Raw genomic sequence first — 15001 nt, forward strand, 5'->3', positions numbered from 1 at the left:
GGGGAGCGGCGCGGCGCCCGTGCTCTCTCTATTGCCCCGCGCACACACGCTCTAGTGCTACACACACACACACTTTTTCTATTGCGCACATGCACACACACACACACACACACACACACAAATTGCCTGCGTTCACACTGTTACACACACACTATTGTGCACTCGCACACTAGTGCCCACACACACATGCACACTTTCCCTATTGCCCACCCACACATGCACACTATTCCCACGTGTGTACACACGCTCTGTCTCTCATCTGTGCAAACACACTCTATCCCCCCCCACACACACCCACACTCTGCTCCTACACATCTCTCCCATCCACACGCACACTTCATTGCACAAGTACCTGGCCACGCATACATAAAACTTGCAGCTGATCTCTCCCACCTTAAAGCGCTCCGATGGGCTATGAAGCTACTGCTGGAAAACGTGTCCTACCTGTAGCCCACCCACCATTCAAGGTGCGCGTGTGGATCGAGGTGGGTGGGCCACCCCGGCTGCTGCCACCTCCAATGTGATCTCCCGGCCCCGGGGATGTGGAGGTGCTCCATGCACCCGCCCGGCCGCGGGGGCTGAATCAGAGTCCTGGCTGTCCGTGGGGTGCAGCCGGGACCCCAAATCCCTGCAGCTGAGGGAGCTCGGTCCTGGCTGCACCACATCAGACAGCTCTCCGCTCCCCAAATCTAGCTGCTACTGTGGTAGGAGCCAGGAGGAGCAAGGCAAACTCCTCATCTCTGTTCTTAATCCTGCCCTTACTTTGCACCCAGTCTCTTACTTGTCACCTTTTCTTCTACCCCCTCAGGCCTCCCGCTTTCCCTGCTTGAGGCAGGCTTATGGAGACAAAATCCCCACCTGCAAACTCTTTCTGCAACAGTTTTCTCTGAAGACAGAGAATAAAACCAGGGACCCATTCCTGTGCTCAGACTGACATAGAGAAGCAAGCATTTTCTCCAGATGCTCAGCCAAGATGTGCTCTCAATGGCAACCCCTTCTTCCTGCGTTACATTCCCACTAGCCTGCCCTACGTCCTTAGAGCAAGACAGCTACAACCAACACCCTACCAGCAGTCTCAGCACTTCTCTGGCTTTGGGCTTTATGCCCTTTAAATCAGTGTGCAGCTGTAAGGCTGGGTCTCCACTGGTGTAACGCAGAGCCCAAGCTATGTTCACTTCTGCCAGGCGAGGATGTAGCCCACCTTGCAGATGGAGAAAGGCTGGAGCAGCCCCAATCCTGGCCTACTCTAAACAGGACTAGCAAGTAAGGCCAGCAGGATTTGACCCCACAGAGGGCAAGCTGGTTGGAAGAGCTGCGTCTTATTTCACTCGTACAGCACTGGCCTTCTCCACCGCGTTTCTGCATTGGCAGAAAGTGCCCTGCCCTCCCATGCTGGTACCCCAGCATCATCGTGGATGCGGTGCTCTCCGATTGAAGGTAGTTCAGTGTTCGGTCGTCCCTTTTGTGAGCTCAGCCCGACTTTCTGATCTTGGAAACCCACTGGGGAAGACTGGATACCGGTGGGACAGACAGCACGCTATCTCAAGGAAACAGGCCGCTGCTACTACAGCGCAACAGGGGCATTTTGTTCTAGGAGCAGGAGAGCTTGACCCATCTACAACAATTCCGTTGACACAATGGGCCAAATTCAGACTGCGTGAAGGGCAAGGAGGGGATAATCAGCAAGTCAGAGCCTAAGGAAGTCAGGGGAAGGTCTTACGGAGCACGACAGCCTCAGTAAAGGACATAAAGCTTATCTCAAGGCACCATTTGGTCTGATAAAAGGACAAACTCCAATATCTTCTAATACAAAGGGAGCCACACTTACCTTTGGGAGTGAAATCAGATTTTTTTCCCTCCCCCCTGTACTTTTTTACTGGGCAAGATGTTAATGTCACATCTATAATCTGTACCACAAAGTTAAACATTTTTATTAAGAATTGAAAAGCTAATATTACAAAAAAGATACCCATATTCTATATTATATACATGAGGTTTAAACACATAGCATTTCCATGTACCTTCAGCTATAAAAATACATTAGATTAACTGTAACCTAGTTTATATATATATATTTATATTTAAAAGTAGTATTTCATATGAAAAGCATTACTGTGCAATGAAAGAATATATACCCACTTGTGGGTCATTTTAAAAGTTAGTATCTACTGTTATTTGATATATAATTTAGAAAATTCAGTGTGTCAAGCCAAACCCTGATTTATACAATAAGAGAATACATTACTAAGTCATTTGTTTTAACTTGATAGGAAAAAAGGAGGAAGGATAAAATATATATATTTTTTTATATATATATATATATATACACACACACACACACACACACACACACACACACACACACACACACACACACACACACACAGACACACACACACACTTATTTTTTTATATATATATATAAAAACCATACTAACAAGAATATGGCGACATCTGAAAACATACAATTTCATTGAATTAAGATGTTTGTCAAATGAAGAAATACAGAAAGCTACACTGATTGCTAATCTTGCCTGATTTTACCACGTACTTGCCTTGTGTCTAGTTCTAGCTTTGGATGCTAAAAACTCATTCACTAAGCAGTGGTGAAAATGATTTCTGAGGAAGCGCTTAAGCTTCCTTGCTACACATTGCAAAAAACAGAAGACTATTTACAGGTTTCCCATTTGGACTTTTGGGGACGGAGGAGGGAGTCTCTGTTTCAGGGAGAAAGATTCATCTGTGGATATCCTGCCTCACAGGAGAAAAAATGCTCCCTAGCCTACAGCTACTGGGGGTAGGTCATTGATGAGACGTTAAAGTGTGTGAAAGCCCCATTTCTTTCAAGGCTTGTTGGCTCTTAAGGAAGGTCAGGTCCAAGTAAACAGGTCTCCCTGCATAGCAGCATGGGAGTAATTCTTAATTACGTAGAAGAACTGTTTCTGATGGGGGAGATGTATAGTTTCTTGCTCTGGCCTTGCACTGCCATAGTGAGCCTGCATTTCCATTTCAAGACCCTAGTATTTGACACTTGCTATTTAGCCACCTGCAGGACTTCCACCGACACCTCGGGGTCCTCCTCATCAGTGCTGTGTGGAAGCCAGCGGGGCTCTGACATAGCGCATGGGGGCAGTGGTTGCCCATCAGACTTTCCTTGCCTTCACTCTTAGTCAAGGGTTCTCTGGGAAGCCTCTCCAGCATAGGCAGTTGAATCACAGCATCCCCTGCCCCCTAACCAAAGTCCCATCTTGGGCAGTGCTATCCAGTTTGGGGCCTCTGGGAGTAAGCTCACACCACTGGCAACTTCCCTTCTCACCCAGGGCTTTCAGACATGGTGCATCTCAATCAGGTTCTTCAATAGTATCCTCCAACTCAGACCCTGGAGGACCAAGCCATGGAGCTACCAAAGGATCAGGTCCTCTCTCTCTCAAAAACGTACTGGGAGTTAAACAGCCTGGGAGCAGTTTCTCTCATTGTGTATTTTGAAGAGTCTATTTTAAGCTACATTCACTGGGGGTGTGGGGAGGGCAGAGGAAGGGGCGCTTTCTAATTCTGTTCAACCTCAAAAACAGATCTAGTTGAACAAAATGAACCTCACGCATGGGAATCCAAAGGATAGCAAAAGAAGCACAAGGCAAACTAGGCTGTCTTTCCATCTTTCCTCTCCTCCGAGAAGATTTCAGCTCCGGTTTCCATCTCCCCTCAGTGGCGACACAGTGCAAAATCCTTTTGTGAAAAGTGCCGAAGTAATGACTTGTGATCTGAGCGACTCTGGAGCCAGGTGGATTATGGAGTCAATGACTTGTACTCTCAGCGCCTGCACAGTGTGTGCACCAAGAGACAGGCAGCAAAGAACACGTGGATCTTAAGCCTGTGAAATCCTGGCCCCGTGGAAGTGCGTAAGAAAACTCCCATTGATGTAATTCAGGACCAGGCTTCTACCAGCCTCAGGGATGCATGTGCATGAGAGAAAGCAAAGGTAGCTCTTCTGATAAAAGTGCTTCAAAACTCCCATGCACACACAGCCACGCTCCCCCTGACAGCAGGAGATGGGCTATGGTCTTCACATCTGACAAACTCCTTTGACTTCAGTGGCATTGCACCCACTACCAGCAGGAGCAATGCCACTCGAGTCAATGGAGCTGTGTTCATTTACTCCAAGTGAGGCCCACATACGTCAATGTAGGAATAGTCCCAAGGTCTTTCAAACATGATCCGGGCAAGTGATACTGCTTTCAAGGGCACAGTTTGATAAAAGCCGATTCCCTGTAAAGCAGGATGTCTGGAATTCTGGTCACTGGTCAGACAGAGCTCGGGATAGTCTGTCGAGGGCAGTGTCCTGGAAAACGAGGGGACAGCAAATGTGTCAAATGCAATTTTGAAAAGCCAATTGGCAAGCACCTGTGAGCTCCTCCAAAAGAGAATAGATGGAAAGTTTCCTTGAAGCAAGTGCTGGTTTCTTCTTCCTTTGCCCACATATTCTGAACACGTCCCCCATGTGTGTGTATCACATTCAGAGCGTCAGCAGGATGAAGCCGCCTACTCAATGATTCTTCTGGGAGAGTTTAATGGTGACAGTTTTCACCTCTGTATATTCCGCCAAGGCATATTCACCACTGGAAGAAAAGGGGAGCAGTGAGATTGTTTGACATTTTAATCATCAATGCCTGCTAGCTGGGCAGATTGGTGCGACAAGCTTTTGACATTGCTCTGTACATCTAAGCAGTCGGAGCCCTACATATCTAGGGGACAGCCTTGTCTTATGTTCCACCACAATCCTGAAAGTCAATCAAGTGCAACCTCCAGCAAGTACCATATGTGGACCAAACTTGCTTAGCAAAAATGTGTGGGGTTATTCTCAGTAGTAGCCCCTCAGCTCTGGAACACCTTTCCCCTTGAGGTCCACTGGAAACTGAACCTGGACATCCTCCAGAAGTGCTACAAGACCTGTTTATCTGGGCAAATGTTTAGCAAAGGTTAAACTGAGGGATTGTTTGGGGAGTTTCCATTATACACTTTTATCTATTTGATTTCATGTATCATATGCTTTTATAAAATTATTTTGTTGGGGTTTTCTTCACTGCAAGTCCCTCTGGGAAGGGTGGCATATCCATCTCACATTCACACCAGCAGTTTAGCCACAGCTGTGCCACGTCTTGGACAGGCTAATTAGCAGTGCTGGGTGCCAGAGCCAATTAACCTGCCTGTGATGCCATACAGACCTGGCTACCTTGTTTCTATGTTAAATGAGGCAGCAGCCCAGCATGTCTGAGGACACTGCTGTCTTGTGCAGTTCACCTGCCATGTAGATGTGCCTAGTGAGCTGGATTTAAAATCAGACTACTTGCACGTGTTGATCAGCAAGAGACAGGAGTCCAGAACCAACAGAGCCCTGCTGATTTCCCCTATAATGAACACAAAGAATTTTTTTTTACATGCTGCACTATTTCATGCAGCTATCCCAGCGATTGAAGTTAGTGCCTGCTAAACTTCAAGCTTAGCAGACTGGAGGCATTAAAGGCACATGTAGGGATCATATAGAAGGAATAAAGTTCTGCATATGTACAATTACTGTTGTGCAGGCAATGGCCAATACTAACACTTGCTTCATTAGTATAAAATAAGTGTGTGTGCACGCACATACATCTATACCAATTAGGAGAGCACGGTATGTTGTTCAGCATTCATTTCTGCAGAAATGTTAACTGGTTGACAGATGCATCTATTAGGTCATATCTGTCTGTTGGAATTTGCCCCTGGCACCCATCCCTGCCCTTGGGATACAGCCCTGATGAGATGACATCCAATTTGGCAGGCTCTCAGGCAAAAGATAAGTTCTCTCATGGCATTTTTTTTTTGAGGGGGGGGAAGGTTCATTCATCTTGACTTATCAGTCAGAGCAAAGCATCTACGTTCTTTTCTATTGCAAAAGAACCCCAATACTGAAAATGGCAAAAGAAAGCAAATTGGAGTTGGCATCAAGAAAGCAGAGTTAGTAGTTCGAGCAGAAATTGGGCCCTTTTGGGAGTCCTGAACAGGGCAATTTCAAGTAGCCTCTTTTCTGTCTATACAGAGACAACTCACCCCTAAAATACAAGTCAACTCTGCCATAAAGCTTGAAGTGCTACCTTGAGCTAAAATTGTCCAAATTTGGCTGTTGGAGTGATCATGGGACCAGCCTACATCTGTCCTATGTTGTTCCAGAGGTTCTAGTTAAAACCAAACCGCCGTGAGATGTGAACGTGTTGAATCTGGACGTGTATGTCTAAACTTACTTTGTTGAATCTGTTAATGCCAATGCAGGCGCAGCTTTACTTTAAGTTTACAAAACATGCGGTGCCGACGGATCTGGCAGCACCCTTTCCCGCCCTTGTAGCTGGATTCATTTATTTTTGAAGGGCAAATATGATGAAAAGGATTTGCTGCGGCTTCAAATGAGGGCACGGAGAATTCCTTTTCTCTCTGGCAGGTTCTTCAGACAACAAAAAACTACCCTATAGCCAGAGGCCATAGACACCTTCTCAAGCCTTAAGATCCAGCAGGAAGCAAGGAAGCAGGCTTCTTCAAGAAACCAGAGTGGAAGTGTACTAGTAGGGAAAAGATGTACTAAACCCCCACCCCACAAAAACAAAAAACCCCCAACACAAACTACAGGCCGTATAAAAACCACAGACCCAAACTTACAGTTCTCTGCCATTTCCTGACATTTTAAAGCCACCGAAAGGAGCTTGTGCATACAGGGCATTGTAGCAGTTGATCCTGTGGCAAAATAGAATATATCCAATTAAACAGTTGAATGGTAAAAACACACCTGATTATGCTTATTAGTATTCTTGCTCTGGTCTGACATGCCACTACAAAGTACACTAGGTTTTTATACCTCACCCCTCCCTAATAATTTTTGGTCATTTTGGCCCTCACTAAGCCTCAGGAGGAAAAAAGCACGGCGTTTAGGAAAGAGAATTCTCTACAAGGACTTGCGAGTGTCAGTGGCGACTTCCAACCATGACCAGCTAGATGCATTTAAATACTTTAAGCTGTGTTTTTGCTAGGTTCAAAGTCATGCTTAAAACCATGTCTTAAACCCATTCCATTTCCCAGTTCAGACAAGCCTTCACTTCCCCAGTGGCACTGCTCAAAATGCATACATATTAGACATGTTTGTGTCGAGTTAAGCGTTATGGAATGACCTCCCGAGATCCCAGTTCTTCAGGACAAAAGTTGGGGGGGGGTGGGGATTACGAAGAATGAAATCCTAGTCATGACTTTGGTACCCAAGTAAAGTGAACAGGTTGGCAGTTGTACAGCAGGAAGTGCAATGAAGGTCGTCTTCAGAGGCAAAGTTCCCATTTTCAAGCCATTTTTCTTACCATGGCAATCCAGCTGCCGTTCTTGCCCTCCCCACACGTCAGCACCAGGGGCTAGTGTCCTAGTTGCCCACCCCTATTTACACTATGAAATATGGAGCTGGGGAACCAGGCATCTATTAAAGAACTGATTCTAAGTGCTTTTTATTTATTTTTTAAAAAGTCTTTTCCCCATCAGGTCCCAGAGAGAAGCCTGACCTCCTTTGCCAGAATTTCCCCCCAGGTTGTTATATATAACTCTTCTAATGTTAGAAAGGAGCTTTGCAAACAAAATGCAGACTTGCTTCCCTTAAACAGTGAAATGATGCCATCTACTGCCCATAGCAAAGTGCTGCATGGCTGATGCTACAGGAAAAAAAAAAAAAAAATCACTTTAATGCAAAATGCCCTGTCACCTGATAATTTCAGGTGGCTTCTGGAGCAATTATCCCCTGGACTGGCTGCATATTAACACCTTTTAAGTGCCTTAAAGTGCTCACTACTCAGTTTAATGTTACACCATTTCTAATCCACCTAATTTTGCTCCTGCTGCATGAACTTGTGACTACTCTGCAGTTTTCGCACTCAAGTTGAAGTCCTCCAGCATCCCAGGAGGCAGTGGGCCCTCTTGAGTCTGGGGCAGCAGGGATACAGGGGCACAGCGGGGATGGGCACAGCACCTTGCCTCCCCCAGGCACATCTGGGAAAGCAAGCACCACAGCTTTGGAGTGCCTGGTACCACGGTGCCTCTCACCACAACTCAGGCCAGCTCTGCTCCCAGTGGGAGCAGAATGAGCTCGTAGTAAGGGGGACATTGCCTGTGCCACTGGAGCCAGCTCTGCTCCTGGCAGTGCCCTTTGTGCCCTGCCCCCAGACCTTGGGCTGGTTCACTCTGCTTCTACTAGGAGCATAGGTGATCTGAGCAGTGATGGGAGACACCGTGGCTGCCAAGCAATCCAGAGCTGCAGCACTCACTGCCTGGAGGAAGCAGTGAGCCTGTCCTTCCCCAAGCTCCTAGCCCTGTACCTGCTCACCCAGCCTCCAGTGGCAAGTCACAGCTGTGCAGGTGAGGGGCAGGTTTTTTGCCTTAACATGTGACTGCTCCACTAAGCCAAACAACACTAAGCTAATTAACATTTGTGTGGCTTTCAGTGTAAGGTGTAACGAGACCCTCGGAAGGTCTAAAAATGTCTTGGAACAACATTGCAGTGGAACCTGAATCACTTGTATCCAGTGACTTACAACATGCTTAGTTGGCAGGTATTCAAAGTAAGAATGAACTACTGAACGGTCTACTGCTTCCAAGGGCACTGCTTTTCCAATCAGCTGGAGCTTGTCAACAATCCCCTGCAGCTGACTGGAAAAGCGGTGCCTTTTGCAATAAAATCTACAGTGCTTCTGCCAACCTGTGCAGCTGTGTGTGCACCTGGATACTTCAAACCTGAAAGGAACAAAGGAACCTAACCCTTCAAAGGATCCACAGTCCAATGTATTAGATACAGAAGCCGGTGCTTTTGGCTAGTCATTTTCCATAGGGAAGACTACTTTTAGAAGTGGTTAAAAGTAACATCTTTCACCTCCATTCACCCCTAACCCACCCCAGCTCATTTGGATGAATAGAGAATCTCTCTTTGCAAGAATGATGCCAGTGACCCAGTCTATTGGTCTCTCCAACTGCAGACTGGTTGCAAAATTACCTCTGTGTCCCACAGCAGAAACAGACTTACCAGACCGTCCCAGACTGCAGCGCTGAAGCTAATGTCAGTGCTCTGTCCAGATTCTTAGTGAACACAGCTGCGGTGAGGCCATACTCTGTGCTGTTCGCTCTCTTTATAACCTCGTCTATGCTCTTGAACTTCATGATTGGCTGTACCGGCCCAAAAATCTGAGAGACATTAAAAGCAAGCGTTAGTATAGAAAGGGTAAAAAGCCCCAACAGCAAGCTCACTGGAATGGAATCTGGACACTTTACAGGGATTTCTTCCATTTTAGGGTTTTAATAGAAGCAATGGGTCTGACCCTTCTCCTATGGAAAGCTCTCCCTCAATTTCCAACAGAATCCATTCCAGATGAGTCTTAAATAACATGCAACAGCAGTAAGCATGTGCAGAGGTCCTGATGCAAAGAAAGGTTTTCCTTCATGGGACAGTAACTTTTTTTCCCTTAATCCTGTACATTAAAGGCATCTGGTTAAGATGAGCATGTGTTTGGATGCACAGGAGTTCAAAGTGGTTAAGTCTTTCTCCGTCTGGGACGCCCTCTGGTCTCAGCTGGGACTTGCTGTATTGGGAACATACCAACATTTAGTTAATGCCAGCCAGGCTCGATGGAGCCCTGGGTGCTTGCCACAGGTTTTGTGCACAGAAGTAGCTGCCCATCACAAGTGCACGTATTAACCCTACATAGTCACAGGCAGGACCTTCAGCATGAGTTTCTGCTTGTGAACCAGTCAGGAAGCTCCACACCTTTCCTGGGCTGGAGTTTTCTTCCCAAGTGCAGTACGATGCAATGTCAGAGTACTTCTGTGAGCTAACCATACAGACTCAGACCTCACTGATGAAGTGGGAAACAATCCCATCTGTGGCTTTCCAGGGGGTCATCCCATCCAAGGACTCGACCTTGTGTAGAACAGTGGTTTCCTACTTCCTTCCTTTGAGGTCTATGTAGTTAACGGTCTCTTGTTAACAGAGAAAGAAGGATGGATTTGCAGTTTTGCTGCAGATGAGTGAAATTGGAGAAGCCCAATGAATCACGACTTTGTGACCTGGAGAGAATTCATCTGAAAGACACTAGTCATGGGATTATCTATTCAGCTCCTCTCTTCTATTTTTAGATCATAACTCATGCGTGGACTTCACAGACATATCCTTCCTTGGGGTCTGCATGGCAGATACAAGGCATCACGATGCTCTTTGCCAGGACTGTATTCTAATACAATAAATACTTCTATGCCAAAGTAAAAATGCCAGAAAACAGCAAGAAGCTTCCAGTTTCCATTGCATCTTCCAGTGGAAGCTGGCTGTCAAATAATATTTCAAAGAAGCATCCCAGGCTCTACACAGATGCAACTTGTTTAAATTTTGCTTAATGCCAGTAATGAAAGCTGAAGCGCCAGACTAACATGCTTCTGGTTTTCTCCTAGTTGGATATAACACTGATTTGTCCATTAAGTCCCACTTTTTCTAGTAAAGGAGCCAAAGATGCTCCTTTTGGGTACTGGCATATTCTAGCTTTTCTGGGTCCCCCAATTTCAGGGATTCACTGAGCTGCACTGCAGCCATTTTGACCTGAAGATCTGATGGCCTTGTTGCCAGGAAGTGCAAAGGCACAACCACCTTTGAGCAGCATAGTGCTAGTCACTATTGGTCAGTTCAGACTGTTCAGCAGGGGGCTTGTACCAACACGGCTGCATACACATATCATCTTGAATGGGCCTAAATGCCTCTGGATTTAGATGCTCTGAGAACATGATCACGGAGAGGTGATGGGGAGATGAAGAATTTCATTAATTACTGAATTTGCAAGTCAAAAAATAATGTCAGTGTTCTCTTCCTCCATTTGAAATGGCTTGTTCTTCATTAATAGGATCCCACAGCAGCTCCTTGGACCTTGGATAGTGCACACCACTTTACCACACCCTTACATTTGAACATGTACTTAAATCCTACCGACTCTTAAGCAGGTTTGTTGATGCAGGGGATAAAACTTAGGGCTGAATAGCACAGGGCCGTCTTTTACTAGGGGAACAATAAAAAGGGAATTACCCAAACTTGGCAAACAGAAAAGGGACCACAAAGTATATCAACATGGGCAAAGTCTATCCGGCCAGGCAGGAGTGCCTCTAAACAGACCGTGCTGCTGTGTGGGACCGATTAGCCCCGCTGTAACCTGGCCATGTCAGGATGTGAATGCAGCCCACCTTCTTCCAGGCCATGAAGTAGCCCACACAGAGCAGCACAATGTATTTGAGGGCACCACTGCCAGCACGTGGCACAGACATGTCCATGCTTTGATTGTGGAAACTTTAACTGTGTTCTCTCTCCTCCCCACCATCACAATTTCCACTTTGGTTATTCAGATTTTTTATTTTATTTTTTTTAATTTCTTAGAATTCCTCCCATTGCAACAAACACGTTTCTCCATTGGAATGCTCAACACGCTTCAAAAAATTTGGCAGGTTTCAGTCAGTTATTTGGCATGGTCTGCTAGGATCTCATCTCAAAATAATTCCCCTTGGTGTGACTAAATCAAAGCAATACAATGAGAGGCGCTGTTGAATGCAGTACAGTCCTACATCCAGAGCACCGGGTTAAAGATTGCCATACCTCCTCTTTAGCAATCCGCATGTTGTCAGTAACCTCAGAAAACACAGTGGGCTTTATAAACAGGCCTCTGTCTTCAATGGCAAGACCCCCACATTCCAGCTTGGCACCTTCTTTCTTCCCACTTTCTATCAGTTCCAAAATTTTATCAAACTGTTTTTGATCAATCTGTCAAATGCAAAAGGGAAGGCAATGAGCAGCACTTTCATTAAGATGACTAGGAATCCCCCAAACCTGGGTCAATACAAGTTGTTACCTGGAAAAGGGATAGTTTTTCAGAGCACTATTACACTGCGCTATTGAGGTTTGCAGGAGGTGTTTGAATGTGCTTATGAGAATCAAAGATTAAGTATTTTTGTTGTTGAATCTGCTGCTGGCAACTAATCGATGGTTTTGCTTTACGTTTGCAGTATATCTTATGCTGGCTGCCTTGGTGGCACTCTTGCCCATTGATTGAGTCATCTCGTCTTACATTATGCTTAGGAAGTATCCAACCATTTGCACTTCACTCTGATTTGCTAGGGTAACTGAGCTCTACCACATTTAAATACAGGCTTCTCCACATGGTAGAGATATTCAAGAACAAATTTGCAGAGTAAATTCCATATACATGGACATTCTTGTTCCAGAATAGCTACTGCACTTTAATTCAGACTAAGAGGGTGTGAACTAAAGTCTATCTGAGAGTCTCAGGGTGCGGCTACATGAGATGTTTACTGTGGAGTTGCCCAATTAGCTGTGCTGTAAATGTCTTGGCATCTACACATGTGGCCCTGTTAGGCTGCAGGAAACTAAAACTCCACAGCAGATTAGCACTTGTAAAAATACAAGTACTATCCTGCTGCAGAGTTTTTCCATGTGCAGCAGTGCACGTGTAGACACTGAACCGGCTGAATGGGGCATGAAGGTGCTTCTGTACGGGGGTTGCCTGCCAGCTCACCCCACACTGAAACACCCTTGTGCCCCTGCCAGCCCCTCTGCAGCACGCTGAGCTGGGGTGGAGCAACCCCAGGCTAGAAGGCTGACCCTCGGACCACCTGCCAGCCAAGGCTGCTCCACCCTGGCTCAATGTGCAATGGTCCCAGGCGCACCTGTAAATGTGGCACCTGGGATAAATAAACTCCAGTGCAATAAGTGCCAGAGTTTGTGTCGCATTAATACGCGACTGTTGATGTGGCCTCAGTGTCACAGCAATTTTTAATTCTTTCTCCATGCTGGCGGGACCAGACAGACGGTCCATTTATAAAACACACTGAGTCAACTTTGTTAAACAAAGCAGTCAATAATCAAAGTGCACGTGGCTATAAGCATTATAACATAGTCCGTTCAAGGAGTTTAAACAACTGCTATACAAAAAGGGATCCGGCATTGAAATCAGGTCTCCTTTTCTCCCTTCTCTCCCACCTCATTCAGACCCATCATCAGACCCTCTTTTGCCTTTACCAAGCACATGAATGAGGGTGCGTGAGTCAGGGTTTGGAAGATGCTGCCCCAAGCAGAGTGCTGGAGATAAAAAGCCAACTGTAGCTTAGGCACTGGCCCTAGCAAACCAGCATTCAGTCCTGCCCCAAGCCTACAATCTTGGGGCAGGAATGAGCTTCAGGGAAGAAGCTGCCCCGGGGAAGTCCAGGTGCCGACACCACACCACAGAACATGGGATGCCGACGCAGGCGGAGCTTGCCATGGCGATGCAAACAAAAAAGCCACGTTCTGAAGCATGCGCATCGCACACCAGGGCGAAGCGAGGAGGGAGAACAACATGTGAAGCAGAGGGAAAAAGCTGCTATCGCATCCGGTGCAGGGCGTCTTGTACCACACTTGCCAGGTGGCTTGCACATTGTTTATTTGCCTGGTTGCTTAGTTGCCAGATGTAAATACTTGGAGTGGAGCTGCCAGTGCTTTCCATGTTGGCATGTCTCAGGCTGAGACCAAACTAGGTCAATCAACCACTTCACATCCCCAAAAACAAACAAGAATATTTATACAGCTGTAACTTGTTGTAAAGAAGAAAAAAAGAAATCTTATAAGATGAAGACAAACTGGGAAAGAAAACAGTAAAAAATGTAAAAATGACATGCAAGGGCAAAACTCTTTGTCATTTCAAATCACAGCTTGCAAATGATCCCTTTAACTCTGTCTGCTGCATTGTTGTGGCCATTTACAGTCTCAAATACAAAGCAAACACACTATTAAAGGCGTATGATCTAGATATGGGGCAAGCAAACTATGGCCTGCATCTGACCCACGGGGCCCCTCTAAAATTTAGAAAATTATTACCTGCCAGTGGCTGCCTGTCAAAGCTGATGCAGTGCCAGCGGCAGGAGGACCTGGTGGCAGGACCTGGCAGCGGCAGCAGCAATGCCTACCTGGCCCCATCCTGCCCCCAGTGGGAAGCTTCTGCCTAGCAGAGGCTTCTGGCCTGGCAGCCATGGGGCTGTTCTCCTGCCCTCCCTCCAGCCAAGAGTGGAAACTCAGATGAGAACAGGAGGAGGGAGTGGGGGAGGATTGCCAGTGATCACCCCACTCCGTGGGGACTGGCCCAAACTGGGCTGGCTCCATGCCGTGCCATGTGTGGTCCTAGCCATGCAGCCAGGAAACGCATCCCGCCAGAGCCAGCCCACCCAGCACCACGTGGTTCCTGGCTGTTTGGCTGGGAATGCACAATGCAGCATGCAGCCGGCCCAGCTGGGAGGGCAGGAAGCAGCAGCAAGCAGGCAGAATGGCAGTAGCAGCTGGGAAGCGGTGGCAGCAGTGGCAGGCAGGCACATGAGGGAAAGGAGGGAAGCAGCAGAGGAAGGGCAACAGGGGTGGCAGGGGAAGTGGTGGTGGTGGGTGTGTGCTGGTGCACTGGGGCCAGTGAGGACCAGGAGGGAGGCAGAGGCAGAAGCATGAAGCCTGGGCACAGGGATTGCCTGGCTCCATCGTGTGAAGCTCAAGTGCTGCACGCGATGGCGTTGGCAGCCCAGCCCCACTCATTGCTATGTGCAGGTCATGGAGAACAACAGGGAGCTCCACGCTACGAAGCTGGGCCGGCTCTGCCCCTCTTCCTGCCGCCCCGGCTGAGCCCCATGACCTGCACTGCTGGCTTCACCACGTAGGGCTCGGTGGGGCTGACCTCACACACTGCCACCACATTCAGCTCCAGAGAATGGCACCCTCCAGGGACTCCGAGGATCCCCCGCCCCGCACACAAACGTGCACACACCCCCTCCCACAGCCCCCACACACCCCCTCCAAACACACCCTCCCACTTCACCCACCATAACCCCACACCTCACACCATCCCCACCCCAACCACATACCCCATACCCTGCAACATCCACACCCTAACCA

The 15001-nt window shown here is 47.3% G+C and overlaps 1 protein-coding gene across 1 annotated transcript in view; it reads right to left on the reverse strand.

Annotated features, from left to right (window-relative positions):
* Nucleotides 1-2528: 2528 nt before the first annotated feature.
* Nucleotides 2529-15001, reverse strand: part of ALDH1A3 (aldehyde dehydrogenase 1 family member A3) — a 66335-nt gene continuing 53862 nt past the window's right edge. The window contains exons 10-13 of the mRNA XM_019504000.1: nt 11672-11836; nt 9074-9231; nt 6685-6759; nt 2529-4616 (exon numbers count right to left, since the gene is read on the reverse strand). Coding sequence (XP_019359545.1) covers nt 4544-4616; nt 6685-6759; nt 9074-9231; nt 11672-11836 — 471 coding nt within the window. The 3' untranslated portion in view covers nt 2529-4543. The remainder of the gene's footprint in view (nt 4617-6684; nt 6760-9073; nt 9232-11671; nt 11837-15001) is intronic.

Source organism: Gavialis gangeticus, unplaced genomic scaffold (assembly GCF_001723915.1).
Source record: "Gavialis gangeticus isolate Ggan-Ray unplaced genomic scaffold, GavGan_comp1, whole genome shotgun sequence".
NCBI classification, from domain to species: Eukaryota; Metazoa; Chordata; order Crocodylia; family Gavialidae; genus Gavialis; species Gavialis gangeticus.